General features: G+C 42.3%; 1 protein-coding gene across 1 annotated transcript in view; it reads right to left on the bottom strand.

The window, feature by feature from the left end:
- Nucleotides 1-262: 262 nt before the first annotated feature.
- LOC141100051 (glutathione S-transferase P 1-like) overlaps nt 263-18525 on the bottom strand; it is a 78656-nt gene continuing 60393 nt past the window's right edge. Inside the window, exons 2-9 of the mRNA XM_073588236.1 lie at nt 6367-6494; nt 6062-6271; nt 5054-5089; nt 2559-2671; nt 1799-1886; nt 1583-1686; nt 1021-1128; nt 263-555 (exon numbers count right to left, since the gene is read on the bottom strand). Of these exons, the coding sequence (XP_073444337.1) occupies nt 370-555; nt 1021-1128; nt 1583-1686; nt 1799-1886; nt 2559-2671; nt 5054-5089; nt 6062 (636 nt within the window). The 5' untranslated portion in view covers nt 6063-6271; nt 6367-6494 and the 3' untranslated portion in view covers nt 263-369. The remainder of the gene's footprint in view (nt 556-1020; nt 1129-1582; nt 1687-1798; nt 1887-2558; nt 2672-5053; nt 5090-6061; nt 6272-6366; nt 6495-18525) is intronic.

Raw genomic sequence — 18525 nt, forward strand, 5'->3', positions numbered from 1 at the left:
ACTACTTTCTGACTTTACTATTTATTACATTGTAATTGAATCATGGTCCAAGTAGCCTCCCTTTTTCCTGGTTACCCAGTTTTACCCCTTTTCTACAATTGTGTCTTTTTTTTAGTTTATTTATATACAATAATGCAGTTCATTATCATTACTTTTTGTCCTGCACCACTTCTGAATTGTACATAATAGGTGCCTGCATATGTTTAATCAATGCCGGATGATTAGCTGATTTCTCATTATAAAAAAAAAAAAAAGGCGACACTTTTTTCAACTTGAACACATAAAACATTTTAATTGAGTTTTATTAATACAAAAACATTACAGAGACGGTTACAGGAATGTGTATTCTACAGTTCTAAGAAGTGAGGCCTATTTGTGTTTCGGGGTGATGGGTCGCTTATTGCGCTCCTCAGATTTCAAGTATTGGCTGAGTTTTGGCCGGGAAGCAACTCGTTCTACATAGGCGGAGAGAAGAGGAAATGAGGCTAAACATTTTGGGTCAAGGTCAAGATGATTCTGAAGGATATCCAGGAGGTTGTAGTCAGCGTAGGAGATCTGTAATAAAAATGAGTGGTAACATTAATTCTGGTCGTTACAAGCTGAGACCTTCAGCTTCTTAGTCACCTTAGCCTTCACATCTTGACTGCTAAGCTATAAAAACATTACAAGGTAAGCTTAGTAATCATACCCAGCTGCCCCGCCTGTCTTTGCTATGATTATTAGGCAGGATCACTTTACATGCGCTATCAAGAAAACAGTGGGTAGGTAGGAATCTTGTTTCACACTGACAATAACATTAGCTCTACTGAGACCCTTCAATCACTGAGCCTAATTATGCTACCAGTATCCTACTATTGCTCCTCAACTAATCCCCGCTCTGTCCAGCGTCGCTATCCTTATGACTGTCACCATTTTACTCCTTATCTGCATAATTTTCCTTTCCATAAATCCTTGATCCCCAGTAAATACATAGGCTTATTGGAACAAGCTCAGTTCATTACCTCCTTTTAACATATTTACCTTATCGCCAACCACAAATTTGGTTCCATTGGAATTGTTAGAAAGTATCCTTTCGAATGCTGACAGGTGATTGGGCAGATCAGCTATGTATTTCTCCTTACACGTCTCCTGTAAAGTAAAGATCATTGGTTTTTGTATTTATGAAACACATGTTCAGCAGGATATGAGTACTTTATAGCAGCTGTCAAAAGCACTATTGGGAGTCCCATAGCTGTATCCAGCCCCAAGGGAAATACCAGAACATGACAACGGTAGCGATATGCAGCATTGAGCGTGTATGTAATCTCCCTTGTGATTTTGTCAACGTGGCAATCCTGAGTATAAAGTGCAACTAAACAGTTATCAGCCTGTTATGGCGACTCTAGTAGCAAATGAGATAATATTTTAGTTTTCTACTTATTTCAGATGTTGTCTTTGGATAGACATTGATGGCATATTGCTAGGGTAGTAAGCAATATTAGATGGGAGAAGGCTTGGCTGCTGGAAACCCTACCGATTACTCAAAGTGGCAGTAGTCCTAGGACAGACATTTCATTTTAAATAAATCCTATATTGCACGTACATATTCATAGAAAATCAGACGGCCGTATTTCAGTCTCAAGTCCTCCACGCCATCATTCACCATGTCGATAAGCGCACTCTCCTGATTGCTGCTGCCGCTGATCCCTTTGTGAATAATAAGAGCATGTTAGAAAGTTCACATGCAGCAACATATAACAGATATAATGCTCTGAAATACAATGTGTAAAGAACCCATAGTAAGGCACTGAAGTCTCACCATATACGCGGCCCAGGTATCTCAGGATGGAGTTGCTCTGATACAGAACAAAGTCTCCATGTTGAAATTGAGGTAGTTGTCCAAAAACCTGAAGGGCACAATGAGCATTTATAAATAAAATAAACAGGGTAAGTAACCACCACTACAACAGAAATAACAACCCTTTATACTACTAGTACAACAACTCATCATTATTTCCTTAAAGTGGACATTCTACTGATTCTTAAACAGTTTGTCTTTTTCTTCTGTGCCGTTCTGTTACAAGGTTATCCCCTAAAGTAATTCAGGGACAAATGTTTCCTTCAAAACAGTTAGGCTTAAGACACAGTACTTTGTGGGCGGGTCTGTGTTTTGGTTGGTTAGCATCACAGAACAAAAAACAAACGCCCACAGAGAAGTTCGGTGGTATACACCCAGTTGGACGAATGGAAAATGTACATCTTAATTTCGAGGATGTATATATTTGGAATGGAGGGGCACAGAAGAAAAAGAGAAACTGTTCCAGAATCAGTGGAGCAGCACCAATTGGAGGAGGTCATACTCTTGTAAATAAAAAATCCAGTAAAAGGTCCTCTTTAAATGCGACTGAAACTCAGTTCTATACACACCATCTGGACAGAATAAAATGTGCTAATCTGTATACACATATTAAACCCAATTAGAATAGTCTTATAACCAATTAAAAATGTTGACGCAGTCCCAAGAATTAAGTTACCACATAGGAAAGAAACAGTTTGGCAGACGATAGGAAACATCTCACCGCTTTCTTCTTTATGTCACTTTTTCCAGAAAACCAGTCTGCCATCTGGATTGCATTTTCAGTCCATGAAGCCCCCTGATCAGCTAGCAAGAGTCTGATAGATTCAGCCCTTCCTGGAAAAAAAGAAAAGCATAAAAAGATAACTTTTCAGTCCTACTTAGTGCAGTCATTAATGAAGTATTATCTGAGCAAAGACATGTTCTCTACTCTTTACAATCCCATGTTATTAAAAGAGACCAACTAAATAGGGGTCTTGCTGCTGAGATCTCAGATCAGTCGTGATTTCTGAATAAGTGCAAGATTCCAACAGTGCCAGAGGGCAAATGAAGCATTACATGGAGCTTACTGAAACCCAACAGGCTGGCCATCTAAAGCCATGTCCTCCACTGAACCAAAGTAAAGTCAACACAGAGTACATCCTATTTTTTCATATGCCACTAATTTCATATCGAGACATGGGACATAAATAAAAACAAATTGCACAGTTTTGATAGTATTCTTCCTTAGAACCACTTCCTCCATAATACAACGCCATACAAACCATAACACAATGTGGTATAGCATTTAATGTTCATGCCTCAGATATCAAGAGAGTAGTGGCTTGACTACCCTAACTCCACAAATAATGGAACTTTAGGGAGGTACTTTGTTGTTGTGTATCAATTTGACCAGTGACGGTCTAACTCCCCACCTCCCTGACAAGAAACTCAACGAGACCAAGCTGCATTATGAGACAGTCACAATCGCCTGTGGCTGAGTTAATAATGAAGGCCAACACTACTGCCTTGTTCCTATAGTTCATCATATGGGGTGCCAGGAGTCTCCCTCTTTATGATCAAACATTTGTGGTCTATTCAGATCACTATCACTAAGAGACTATGTTATCAGGTTTTACTGCCTCATCTGAGCGCAACGTAAAGAAAGGACATCTGATAATAGGGCTGGGTCACTGATTAAGCTTTGTGCTTTAGTTTTTTCTGCTGCAACTCTATTTTTCTCAATTATGAGATCCTGCTTTATAGTCCTTCATTTCTATGACCTCAGTCTATTAAAGCCCCCAACCACGAGTTGGCAGCTTACTGTCTTGTCTATTTATAATGCAGAAAAAAGTTTGTCAATCAATGGTGCTGTCAGAGATAGTGAGAGCCCAACCCTGGGAAGACTAGCACTTCATATAGAACTACTATGGAATCCCTCTTGTCCATGGTCTGGTTCTAGCACTTTAGTTGTAACTTAAATAAGGCTGATCTGCAATACTACGCACAGGCCATGGATATAGAGCAGTGATACCGTATATACTCATGTATAAGCCGACCCCCCTAATTTTGCCACAAAAAACTGGGAAAACCTATTGACTCATGTATAAGCCTAGGGTGGAAAATGCAGCAGCTACTGGTAAATTTCAAAAATAAAAAAGGATACGAATAAAAGTAAAATTAATTGAGACATCAGTAGGTTAAATGTTTTTGAATATCCATATTGAAACAGGAGCCCCATATAATGCTCCATACAAAATACACCCCATATAATGCTGCACAAAGGTTAATAATGGCCCCATAAGATGTTCCATAGAATAATATGCCCCATATAATGCTCCATAAAGGTTATGGCCCCATAAGATGCTCCATAGATTATGCCTCCATAAGATGCTCCATAGATTATGCCCCCATAAAATGCCCCATGGAATATGCCCCCATATGCTGCCCCATGGAATATGCCCCCATATGCTGCTCCATGGAATATGCCCCCATATGCTGCTCCATAGAATATGCCCCCATATGCTGCTTCATAGATTATGCCCCATATATTATGAACCCGGCACCTGTGATATTCACCTGTCCAGGGTCCATCGTTGCTCACCACAGTCTGCGTGTCCTCTGTCAGTGACTGTTCAGCCAGCAGAGGGCGCGGTGCGCACTAATCACGCCACCGCCCCCCTGCTGGCTAAACATCACGGACACAGAAGCAGCAGACGGCGGTGAGCAGCGTGGGAACGAGGACAGATGAATATCGCTATACTCACCCGTCCTGGAACGTGTCTGCAGCCTCGCTTCTCCACTGTCTCCCTTCCTGCCTTCAGCAGTCACGTGATACCGCTCATAACCACTCTGAACATGTGCATATTCATGCGTTTAATGAGCGGTACCACATGACTGCTGAAGACAGGAAGGGAGACAGTGGAGAAGCGAGGGGGCTGCAGAGAGTGCCAGGACGGGTGAGTATGATCTGTGACACCCCCGCCCTCCCCCGCTGACCCCCAGGTATATGACTCGTGTATAAGCCAAGAGGGGGACTTTCAGCCCAAAAAAATGGGCTCAAAATCTCGGCTTATACACGCGTATATACGGTATTTTGATTTCCTACAATTTCTATAACTTTCTATGGCAGAAAAAGCCCTTGTTGGCCAGATGAAAAGGATTTAATGTAATGATAGAATATTTTCCTATTAGAAGTTAGTAAAAAAAATTCATAAAATCAATTAAAGTGGTACTCACCTCTAACAGGGAAATAGGTCAGCGTGTATTCAGCCACTACAAAGAAAGAAAGATAAGAAATTAAGTTATCAAAGTATGACAGTTAATGTGCAGGATTTGTGCACAACCATGAGCAGCAATACCAAACACTGCCTATGCGGAGATTCCGTTATATCTTAGATTATCAGACTTTATAGATATTAATCTTACATCTAGGGATGGGCGGACCGGTGGAAGTTTGAATTCTGGCACCAGCCCAGTACAGTACCCAAACTTCCACCTGAACCCGAACCCCATTGAAAATAATGTATACCTGAACTGCTAAGAAAATAAATCTCTCTCCCTCTTCTCTGTCCCTCTTCTCTCTCACTGAGGACTTACCCCGAACACTGCATCAGACCTCAGCAGAAAGTCAGTGTTCGGGGTTCAGTCCTAATCAAAGACTGTCCTGTACGAATGCCGAACACTTCTCTTCGGGTTCGCCTATCTCTACTTACATCAAATAAATACAAAAAAAAATAACAAATATAAAATACCATTAAAAAAAAAAAAATATATATATATATATATATATATATATATACAGAAACCGAAGAGCTTCTAGTTATCAGTGTGAACTGTTTCAACTTCCTAGCACCATTTAATTGATGTCAGGACCAATTTATTGACTAGGATCCCAGCTGCAAACTGGTCATGGAGGAAAATATTAAAAACCTGTCTGCAATGGAAACATGTATGTAAAAGAAGCTATGTAGACGATGACCACAGCTCTAAAAATTCATTTTTCCAAAGACAGTCCATGCTCTGTAAATTGCATTGCAGCTACAATGAATAGGACTGATCTGCAATACCAGACACAGCCTTTAAAGGTAAGTGGCACTGTTTCTGGGAAAATTCAGATCCTGGATTCCCATCTGCAACTATAGAAAATTGCATGCCAATGTGCACTTAGCTGTTCTGTGTTTCTTCTGGACCTGTAAGCAGAAATGCTAGGAAACAAAAAGTCATTGACAACATTTCTTTTCTTACTTGTTATGTTGAGTGAATCTTCTTCTCACAGAGCTCGTCTGCCTTGTGCCCTTGAGCTTCTGGTTTATATAGGATGGGATGTGTGCTGAGTCACCATGATAGCTACACAGCATATAGGGGAGGGGGCATTCCAGCTGTAGGTATGAGAGACAGGTAACAGGTCCTATTGTCCTAGGTAATCGTCTGCTATAGTCCACAAAGCTCGTGTACCTAGAAAGAAAATGAGGTTATACGATATCACCATAGGGGAAAGAGCAGGAGAACAATAAGCAACCACTAACAGTACGTTAAGCTTTTTGCCACACCATAAAACATGTCGTCTACTGTATTTCTCCCTCCGTCATCCATATGGAAGGTGTCTTAGCAGGAGGCATCAATGATAGACGTCCACCTTTCGGCCTATGACCATGATGGCACCATTCCAGAAGTACAACTGCATAGAAAAAGAAAAGGGCATTAGATAGAACCTCGCCACTTCAAATTCCCAAGTGAGGTATACTTATAATGGGAGAGTACCCAAGAGGAAATTATTTGATCCTTTTGTGAAAAATTGCAGAAAAGCTCTCTCACATTTCAGAAAAATGTTTTTCCATTTGTTCATTGCCTATCTTTTTTTTTTGTAATTTGTGATGCCTTAAAAATAATCGTTATCTGTTTCACAATTGATAAATGTAATGCCACTTAGTGAAATTTATACTATTTACAAAGCAATGTACAGTAGGTGCACATTCACGCTCTGGCCATTTAGCAGAGATTTTTTCATTAGAAAAACTGGTTATGGCAGCATATTTTAAGTTTTGAAAGATGAAGTATCCATACAAACCACCAGCGTGTAGTCCAATATGGGGGCCTGTGAGTCTCCATTTTTCAGGCCGACACAGTGGACTGCACACTGGTGGTTTGTATGGATACTTCATCTTTCAAAACTATCTATATTCTTTAATAAATCACTATTTGTAGTGACAAGCTGGAGTCATACACAAGCTATAAAAAATCGGTCCGTTTTTCACGGACCACAATCGCACAAATGTTTCATGAACAGTGATCCGTATGTCATCCTATTAGAATGCAAGGATGCGATTTTCTCGCATCTAAGCATCCGTGTGACATCCGTATGGCATCCAATTTTCTCGCCGGCTTGCAGAATGGACATATAATGGAGCCCAATGACAGGTTAAAACACAAACAAAAGAATAGATATAGACACATAGAATGCATTATATATATATATATATATATACACATGTCACTGAGACACATATATATACATATATATATATTTCATAGAGTTCTACATAGCAGAATAGCCGCTAAATCAATTGCCGGCTTCTGTAAAATCAATACAAAACCCAACATGAAATGACACATGGTTTACATACAGTAAACCATTTCATTTCATTTAGTTTTTCATTTGTCTTTGACTAATAATTAAATTAGGATATGTGTGTAACATTAGGGACATGTAGGTGTTAAATTAAGGGGTTAATTCGTTGAAAAAAATTGCGTGGGCTCCCGCGGTAATTTTTCTCCACCAGAGAGGGAAAGCCAGTGAGTGAGGGCAGATTTTCATAGCCTAGAGAGGGACCATTGCTTTTTCCCCCCCCCCCAGCTAAAAAAATCTGCCCCCAGCCACCCCAGAAAAGGCGCATCTATAAGATGCGCCTTTTCTGGCACTTAGCCTCTCTATTCCCATTGCCTTTAGTTGTGGCTAATGTGTTAATAATAATGGATTAATGTCACCTTGCTACTGAAAGGTGACATTAAGCCGGGTTAATAACGGAGAGGTGTCAATAAGACACCTCTCCATTATTATCCCTAGAATAGTAAAGGGTTAAAAAAAGACACACACACATTAATTAAAAATTCTTTGAATGAAATAATTACACCAAGTTTTTGACCACATTTATTAATCTGCTAATCCAAAAGAATCCCTTGGCCTGTAAAAAAAACAAAATAAAAAAACAACACTATACATACCTCTCCACTGTTCAGTCAGGTCCCCCGCTGCAATCCATCACAAGGGGTTAACTAGTTTACAACGGGGACTGGTGCTAATGCAACTGGCCCCGCTGTAAATCACTGCTGAATGAATTCATTCATCTCTGCGCAGCCTCCCCGACTGACTGGAGATGAACCAATAAGCGGGGGACTCCTCGCAGCCTCAGTGACGTCAGCGGTAGTCAGTGAGGCTGTGCGGAGTCCCTGGCTGGCCTGAGGAGAACTGATGAGCGTGGGAAAAATCTCAGAAACTTTCCAACGCTTATTAGTTCATCTACAGTCAGCCAGGGAGGCTGCGCAAAGATGAATTCATTCATTCAGCAGTGGTTTACAGTGGCATTAGCACCTACATGTCCCTCATTTTACACACATACCCTAATCTATTTATTAGTCAAAGACATATAAAAACTACCATAAATGAAATGAAATGGTTTACTGTATGTAAACCATGTGTCATTCAATGTCAGGTTTTGTATTGATTTTACAGAAGCTGGCAATTGAATTAGCGGCTATTCTGCTATTGGTAAGCACAATACCCAAGCCCATTATCCTTTGAAGGAGCGGGCTACACAATGAGTACACAGATATATCACAAAGGTCATGTCACTATCAGGTGACCCAATAACCAAGAGCGTCACTCATTTCATAAAACAAACATTTTTTATTCAACATTAATAGACATACAACCATAAAACCATTGCCTCAAACCAACACATATAGGTAGGAGAAGCAACGAAAGGATACAATTCTTGTGTACATAATGTATCAAAAATTGGAAAAAATTACTACAGTATCCAAAAATAATATAAAATGCCCAACAGTATGCTTGGCATCTTTTGTTAACTACAAAAGGGCTGAATGGCTATAGGAAATACTTGCAAAAACTGCAATGATGTAACTAAAATTTGCTGCCTTAATTTGGATAAATAAGATCTTGCACATAATTCCCACCATGGAGGTTTATTGACTATTTCACCAATTGTAAATCAAATAGCATGCAGCTATTGCTGCTGCTACACCGCCATAGCCTTACATACACATGGATTCAAATCACCCACAGCATACGATATATGCAGCCATTGCTGCTACAGCGCTACCACAGCCTCTCATATATGCAGGTTATAATGACCCAAAAACATATATATAAATGTGAATAAATGAACCGCCAAATACGTATTACCTGAGCCGTGTGCACCATAAAGTTAGGCATGAAAGACACGCTGCTTCCCCGCATGACGTAAGACGGGTATATGGGCACGGGACTATGGTATGGCGGATATGTATATGGGCACGGGACTATGGGATGGAGGATGTGTATGATGGGTATATGGGCACGGGACTATGGGATGGAGGATGTGTGATGGGTATATGGGCACTCGACTATGGGATGGAGGATATGTATGACGGGTATATGGGCACGGGACTATGGGATGGAGGATATGTATATGGGCACGGGACTATGGTATGGCGGATATGTATATGGGCACGGGACTATGGGATGGAGGATGTGTGATGGGTATATGGGCACTCGACTATGGGATGGAGGATATGTATGATGGGTATATGGGCGCGGGACTATGGGATGGCGGATATGTATGATGGGTATATGGGGACGGGACTATGGGATGGCGGATATGTATGATGGGTATATGGGCACGGGACTATGGGATGGAGGATGTGTGATGGGTATATGGGCATGGGACTATGGGATGGAGGATATGTATGATGGGTATATGGGCACGGGACTATGGGATGGAGGATATGTATGATGGGTATATGGGCACGGGACTATGCGCATGGGACTATGAGATGAAGGATGTTTGATGGGTATATGGGCATGGGACTATGAGATGAAGGATGTGTGATGGGTATATGGGCACTCGACTATGGGATGGCGAATATGTATGATGGGTATATGGGCACGGGACTATGGGATGGAAGATATGTTTGATGGGTATATGGGCATGGGACTATGAGATGAAGGATGTGTGATGGGTATATGGGCACTCGACTATGGGATGTAGAATATGTATGATGGGTATATGGACACGGGACTATGGGATGAAGAATATGTATGATGGGTATATGGGCACGGGACTATGGGATGGAGGATAATTATAATTTGTTATAACTAACCACAGTTAGTTACTATGCCCGGGCAGCACCGGGCTCTTCAGCTAGTATGTATATATATACTGTATATATGTATTCTATGTGTCTATATCTATTCTTTCTATTCTTTATTAAACATGTCGGTGTGATTTTATTGTATCGCAAAATGAATTGCCGGCTTTTGTTAATGGACACCGGTGCGTATTTCTCGCAAGTCACACTTGTGGTCCGTGTGTAATCCTATTTTATTCTCGCACCCATACCGTAGACTTGAATTGACGAGTCTCGGACGATAATCTATGACAATCGTAGCATCCTGCGATTTTCTCAGCCCGATTAAAACGGCCGAGAAAAAAAAATCGGATAATGGGAGTTGCCCCATAGATTAACATTGGGACAAGTGCAATGCGATTTTTTATCGCATTGCACTCGTCCGTTTTTCTCGCTAGTGTGACTCCGGCCATAGATGGATCATCTGTACATATAAATTGATCTACAGGCCCTTATATTAATTTGATTCATCTCCATACTACACAGTTCATATTACCTATTGGGTGAGCTAGTCTGATGTCTTATACCCTGTGTATTATGGCATGATGATAAGGTCTTATTGTAAGGGGATAATCTTTCATATCTTGCTTGTTTTCTGTTTTTCTATATGCATACTAGTGTTTTTGTGCGGTATCAATAAAAGTATTTTTGCATACAATTTCTTTAGTTTATATTGGTATTTATTTTGTTATTGAGGATGTCTGGTGTTTATTATACACTGTTTCTTTCTTTTTCTTCATTTATTACCTTCTTAGTGTAACTGTTTAGATAAATTTTGAAGTGCCGGTTCAACCACAAAGCAGCTTTAGTTCAAACATGACAGACCAACAAAAGATAAAACCGTAGTGTTAAAAAAATAATAAAAACATTAAAAAAATGCTTGTTACTTAATAGATGTAGAAAACCTCAACATCAAAACATCATGAAATACTCATCGTGGGAACGTAGCCATAATCATTGAACTAGGCCATACACATTCAGTGACGAGGCGACAAACAAACAATATTTCTGGGATTATTCTTTCACCGAACAAACGATCATCTTAGTTAATCATTAATTTTTATAAACTTCAACCAGTTCAGGACTGGCCATTTTTCCTCGTTCCTGGCCAGGCACATTTAAGGGGTTTTATCACACATGCGCATTTAAGGGCTCTAAAATATTTTCTTGTTCAGATATTCAAATAATCTTTGCCTCCTTTTTTTCACGATACTTGGTGCTTACGGTAATTTTTATGTTATTCTTATATTCCTTTTTCTTACTGATATGAGGGGAAAATGTAAAAAAAAGTAAACTATGTATATTTTTTACATTTTTGTGTTTTTCTTTTTTTTACTACCACAAAGGACTGCTATAAATTATTTCAAATTGCATGCGTCTTTCTGCACAAATAATTTTTACATATTGGACACAAATCTTTTTCGATGAGGGCAGGGATAGAAACTACCATTTGGATTGGCGGTGTCTTAGGCTACTTTCACACTTCAGGTTTTCGGCGTCAGGCGCGATCCGGCGTCGTGCCGGAACGCCGGATCCGGCAAATGTTTAGTAAAACCGGATGTGACGGATCCGGTTTTCTGCCGGATCCGTCTTTTTCTTGACAGACAAAACCGGATCCGTCTCATCCGGTTCATCCGTTTTTCTATCCGTTTTTCGACGGATTACGCCGGATCCGGTTTTTAAAATTGACCCTTGTGGCCTTCCGAACGGGATTGGCTACTGGAAAACTATATATAGCATGTTCCTACAGCCCTTCTTTGACAGGTTGTAGAGGAGAAAGTGCAGGTTGGAGAGAAGAGCAAGTTACTGGCGAAGATGGATGTTGTCATTGGAAATATTTTGAAGAATTTGGCGGATTTTACAGCGGAGGCAAATCGTTTGAGGGTGATTGTTCTGGAGAAGGAGAGAGCGAGACAGCAGCGTATCAGGCATCGTAGACGACGTTTGTGGATCCACCCCATCACAGCCAAGAGAATGACGCGTGGGGTCTATTCTACACTCTGCATGGACCTTCGACGAAACCCGGATACATTTTTTGGATATGTTAGGATGAAAATGGAGAATTTTGATTACTTGGTGGAGCGCATTGCACACCTCATAAGAAAAGCGGACACCTATTGCCGCTTCTCTGTTTCACCCACAGAGCGTCTGATGGTGACTTTAAGGTAAGCCACATTTATTGGATGTGATCGCATCAGAGCACACTTTCACTGCAATCTTGTTGGTGGTAGTTTGTATCTCCAAGTGTTATAGCTCAGTTTTGGTATGTAATGCTGTGATTTAAAACTAATTTATTGTTTTTTAATTCCCCACAGATTTCTTGCAACTGGAGAATCCCTTTCGTCACTGCATTTCCAGTACAGACTCGGGATTTATCTGGAATAGTGAAGTACACATGCCGTGCACTGTGGGACTCCTTAGCTGAAGAGTTTTTACCAGAGCCCACAACAGAGAGGTGGATTGAAATTGCTGACAAGTTTCAACAGATATGTCAGTTTCCCAACTGCTTGGGCGCTGTGGACGGGAAACATATCCGCATTGTAAAGCCAGCTGGATCGGGATCGGAATATTTAAATTACAAGAAATATTTTTCAATTGTCCTCATGGCCATCGCTGACGCGGAATACAAATTTATTGCGGTTGATATTGGGGCCTATGGCCGCTCCAATGACTCTCAAGTTTTCAAACTGTCTGCCATGGGGCGTAAACTGTATGGAAACACCTTCCAGTTCCCACCACCTAGACCGCTGCCGCAAACATCTGGTCCACCTATGCCATTTGTCTGTGTAGGGGATGAAGCCTTCCAGCTGTCAGAACACCTTTTGAAACCGTACTCTAGCAGAGGATTGACAAGACCAAAACGCATTTTTAATTACCGCCTCACAAGAGCAAGAAGAATGGTTGAATGTACCTTTGGTATTCTGACAGCCAAATGGCGGGTCCTATTGACTGCGATCAACCTCAAGACAGAAACTGTGGACGAGGTGATCAAAGCGTGCGTGGTACTCCACAATTTTGTTATCTGCAAGGAACCCATTTCCATTGAGGACACCTCTGAAGAAACCACCTTGCAAGATTACCATGACATTACCACTAGAAGCTCTGTGACGGTTTCAGTAATGAGGGACAATTTTGCACTATACTTTATGTCACCTCAAGGCAGAGTACACTGGCAGGATGACAGAGTGTGAAAGATTTGTGCCCAACCAAACTTGTGTACCTTCTGTACCAACAGTATATACCTTTGCCAACCAAAGTTGGCTATCTTGTCATGGTCTCTATTTTTAGCTTTAGGCCACAGGTGTGTACCTGGTTGTGTTTTATGCAAAGTATTTCACCTTTTAACAAAAGTTGTGTACATTGTTATGAAATCACCAACAATAAACACAACTTTTTAGGTGAAATACTTTGCTTCAAACACAACCAGGAACACAACTGTGGCAAAAAGCTAAAATTTACCCACAGTTATATACCTAGTTTTGAATACCATTTCACCTTTTAAATACCCTGTATTTAACCTTTTTCGCCGCAGAAAGAAATGACAGACAACCAGTGTAAAATAATTTAACTTTTATTGAAAAATGTTTTTTTTAGTAAACTTTTTTAAAATTTTAATAAACTTGTTTAATAAAGCTTTGAAACCATAAAACTGGTCATTTTTATTTAAATACACACATTATAAATCTGTGTAGTGTGTGGTGGAAATACTGCTGTAGGGGCTGCGGGACACTTCGACACTGGGAGTGTGGAGAGAGGACTGGGATCGTGGTGGGGAAGGAACAGTTAGAGGTGAAGGTGTGGAAAAAACTACAGAATGGGTGGACATGTGGGAAGCAGAAGAGGTGGTGGGTGGTGGAGTGGAGGGTTGGGCAGGGACTGTAGGAGCAGATGATGTTGATGGCAAGTTGTATGGGGAAGGAGTTTGGTACGGGGCAGGTTGCTGGAAGTGGGGAGATGTCTGGTACGGGGCAGGTTGCTGGAAGTGGGGAGATGTCTGGTACGGGGCAGGTTGCTGGAAGTGGGGAGATGTCTGGTATGGGGCAGGTTGCTGGAAGTGGGGAGATGTCTGGTACTGGGGAGGTTGCTGGTACTGGGGAGTTTGCAGGTACTGGGGAGGTTGCTGGTACTGGGGAGGTTGCTGGTACTGGGGAGGTTGCTGGTACTGGGGAGGTTGCTGGTGCTGGGGAGGTTGCTGGTGCTGGGGAGGTTGCTGGTGCTGGGGAGGTTGATGGTGCTGGGGAGGTGGATGGTATGTAATAGGAGGGGGAGGATGGAAAGTGGCTGGAGGGGGTGTAGATGTAATAAGAGGGGGAGGATGGAAAGTGGCTGGAGGGGGTGTAGATGTAATAGGAGGGGGAGGATGGAAAGTGGCTGGAGGGGGTGTAGATGTAATAGGAGGGGGAGGATGGAAAGTGGCTGGAGGGGGTGCAGGTGGAGGAACTACTGTGGTGGGAGGAGGAGGTTGGGAGGTAACTTGCTGGAGAGCAGCGTGGCATGAATGCATTACATGCATCTGCTGGGCAGGAGAGAGCGTTTCCATGCGCTCCACAACAGACCTGAAAAAGGTGTGGTTTGGCGAAGATCTTGCTTCTGAATGCATGGTTTGCAGAAGTGTCTTCACCTCCAGAATGCTGGAGTTGATCTGCTGATAGCCTGCGGAGATTTGCTCTGACAAGACTTTTAGACAGTTCTGGAAAGATGCATTCAGATGCAAGAACTCTGGCGCATAAGTCTTTTCCTGACCCCTCTGCCGCTGCCGCCCAGTACCCGCAGGTGTACTAGAGGTGGCAGGGGCAGAAGGGTGGGGTAAAGGGAAAGCGATCTCCTCACCAGCAGCTTCATGTAATGTAGGCGGCCACGATGCTCCTGTGCTGGTGGATGGGACAGATGGGTCGAATGTGTGGGAAGGCTGGGAAGATGCAGATGTACCGGGGCGGTCGAAGTGTCCCTCGGTGCCGGTCTCCTCAGGGATCGCCTCAGAAGGGTCCAATCGTGCAGGCTCCCGAGTGCTGCTCACCGTGCTGTGGAATAAAGAGAAAAAAAAACAATTAAAATAGTGACATGGTATGGCCCTGGCTGAAAAAAAAAAGTTACATGTAAACATTTTTTTGTCACATGTGGTGTGTAATATTTACCTTCTGGTGAGCATTGTCTCCCGGAGGAACGACAGGGCTCGTGCGTACTTGTACTTGCTCCTGCGTCCTCCAGATCCACTCGGGGCCCGCATCTCTTTATTGAACTCCTTCTTGAAACGATCCCTCACAGACCGCCACCGCTTCACAATTCTCTCCCCTGAAACGAGAAAGGACAAAGTGGTTAGTATACAACATCAGTGTTTCCCAAACTCCAGTCCTCATGGTCCCCAGGGGTCATGTTTTCAGGATTTCCAAAGTAAATAGAAATCCTGAACACATGATCCGTGGGGACCACGAGGACTGGAGTTCGGGAAACACTGGTTTAAATCAAGCAACCGGTACTGTATATACTTACGCTCTTTAATCTGGGCCCGAGCTTCGAGGTCCTCCCAGCGGTCCACAAGGAGCGAACAGATTTCCTCCCAGAGTCGTCGGGTAACGATCAGGTCAGCGTGGCGGCGGTCAGCCATATTCCAGAGCGGCTCCCTTTCTCTGACGAGATCGATGAGGCGGTCCACATCAATCCCTCCATCCTCACCGTCAGAGTCGGGAGCACGCTGTGAAGGCTGTTAAAGAAAAAGACAAAAATAACATAATTAGCCTCCACAAAAGAAATGAAATAAAAAGTGCAAAAAAAACAAAGCAAAAATATTTATACTTACACGCTGGTGACCGCCGCGTTGCTGTCGCCGACGACCCTGGGAGGCACTGCGAGGACCTCTTGGCCGAGCACCAGATTGGGAAGACTAGAGAAGAAAACAAAAAATGTTATGTCTTTGGATGTAGGCATTTGTTTGCTGTGTGTGGTCTGCAGAACATTGTTTTCTATGTGTTGTGTGTAGTGTGATGTTGTGTTTCTGCGTTTGATGCAAAAAACTTACCAATTGTGAGCCCACTCCAAGTGTCTGTCCACCCCTTCCTTCTTCTTCTGTGAGCTCCTCTTCATCTTGTGATTCCTGTTTTGAAATAAAAGGCAATGAATACACATATATTACAGAGATGATGGATTTTGGAAATAAAAACTTACCGTCAAACGCTGACGATGCGAGGGAGGGCTCCCAGAAGATGATGTGCTGTCTTCCTGGTGGCCACACTCCATGCCTGTGGGTGGTGTTTCTGCTGCTGCCATTGCTGCTGCTGCTGCATCTATTGGGCGGCTGTTGAATAAAGAGAAACAAAGGGCCAATGAATATCTTGATATTCCATAGCCCTAGTTTGGAGGAATGGGGGATTTGATAATTACCGTCTCTCATCTGCTGCTGGACTCCCCTCCCGTTGTTCAGCATGCTGCTCCATTTGGGTTGGTGCTGATGGTGCTGCTGCTGCAGATGTCTGCTGCCTTCTCCTGCTCCTGGTTCTTGGCTTGGGTGGCATGTTGGGTGTGGCTGAGGGTCCCATTGTCTTGCTTTTATATATGTCCTGTGGGCAGAGCTACTGAGCATGCTCAGACCAAAGAAACCGGATCCGGCCGCCGGATCCGGCTGTCGCCGGATCCGGCGCATTGCGGCGCTCATAGGCTTTCATTGTATGAAAAAGCCGGACACGCCGGATCCGGCGTGTCCGGCTTTTTCGACGGATACAAAAAACGTTACAGTCACCGTTTTTTCCAGACGCCGGATCGCGTCACATTGCCGGATCCGGCGAAAATCGGATGAAACGCATGGCCATCCGGCTCGATCCGGCTCTAATGCAAGTCAATGGGGGGGAAACCAGATCCGGCATTGCATTTCGACGGATCCGGTTTTAGTCAAAAGCGCCGGATCGCGCCTGAAGCAGAAAACCTGATGTGTGAAAGAGGCCTTATCTGTTTTCCAGTTTGTTTGTTTTTTTATCTTTTCTTAATTTATTTTTTTATTTTTTTTTTCACACACTGTGCTCCCATAAGGTCCCTGGTGAGGAGATGGGCATTTTTACATATTAATATATTCTTTTTATTGATGATTTCTCTTCTGTAACTGGAGCTGATATATTAACCCCAGTTACAGGGAAAATTGAGCCTCCTGACTGCACAGCAGTGCTGTCTAGTTCTCCCAGGATTTAGTGGTTCATGCGCTCTACTTACACCAAGCTATCACGTGACCACAAGGTCCAGAGGAGACAGCACTGATGGTATTTCATTTCATGTCTACACAGTTCTTGTTCAGCACTGTGTATACAGTGACCAGGATGGCAGAGATGGTAATAAACCATCTCTTCCTTTGTCTATGGGAAGTCTGGCTATGTCTGACATGTCTGACAGCCAGCTCCATCCTACGGTAGGTGCACAATCTTGTGCAAGTAGTTTACTCTTATACTGTAAGATGTCAGCACAAAATAAATTGCGGACTGCCATGATGTTTAAAGTCTATGGGCGTTCCAGAATTTAGTGAATGTAATGTACCGTATATCTGGCCTTAAGATGTTGCTGCATAATTCAGTGTCTGACTTTGGAGTTCAGCGGTGTGGCCTGTGCTCCCCATGACTCATATGTTCTCATGGAAAATAAAAGGCACACTATACAGTATCAGAATCTGCATACATACTGTAGGTTAAGCATACCCTCAAATAATAACAAATATGCTGCCTACAAAACAGCATCATACAGATGGTAAGTAACACCCCCATAAAATTACTGGAAAACACCATCAAACAATAATTGAAAAATGCTGCAACAGTTAATAATACCACAATACCGTGACTGAATAATACCAGTTACTGATACTGGATCATACCACTATACCATAACAGAATAATATGACTATAACATGACTGTTAAACACCACAACACTGTGACCTGGTAACACCGCCATCATGTTTCATGCAATCCATGTGTGTGGAGTTCAGTCCTTAAGTTCAGTCCTTATACAATGCCACCAGACTGGTACTTTGAGAGTAATTATTGGTTGCAATTTGTGCCCCCTAGTTTAGTGTAATGATTTGGTGACACTTTTTGTCCCAATTTGAGGGGCCAGTCCCGGAAGATCATAGCGTGACCCGCCTTCTACTCACTCCATATAATATAACACAATAACCCCCTACTTACTGATTAGAGTACAAAGGCAAATAAGAGTATTTTATACCAAACAAGTAGATTTTATTAGACAGAATACATTAAATTAATATGCAAACAGGATAATGCTGCCAAAACAGGAAAAATTGGAGAGCCATAATAAAATTGTGCACACAGCA

The sequence above is a fragment of the Dendrobates tinctorius genome, unplaced genomic scaffold (assembly GCF_039654945.1).
Source record: "Dendrobates tinctorius isolate UK_male_01 unplaced genomic scaffold, ASM3965494v1 ptg000103l, whole genome shotgun sequence".
Lineage (NCBI taxonomy): Eukaryota > Metazoa > Chordata > Amphibia > Anura > Dendrobatidae > Dendrobates > Dendrobates tinctorius.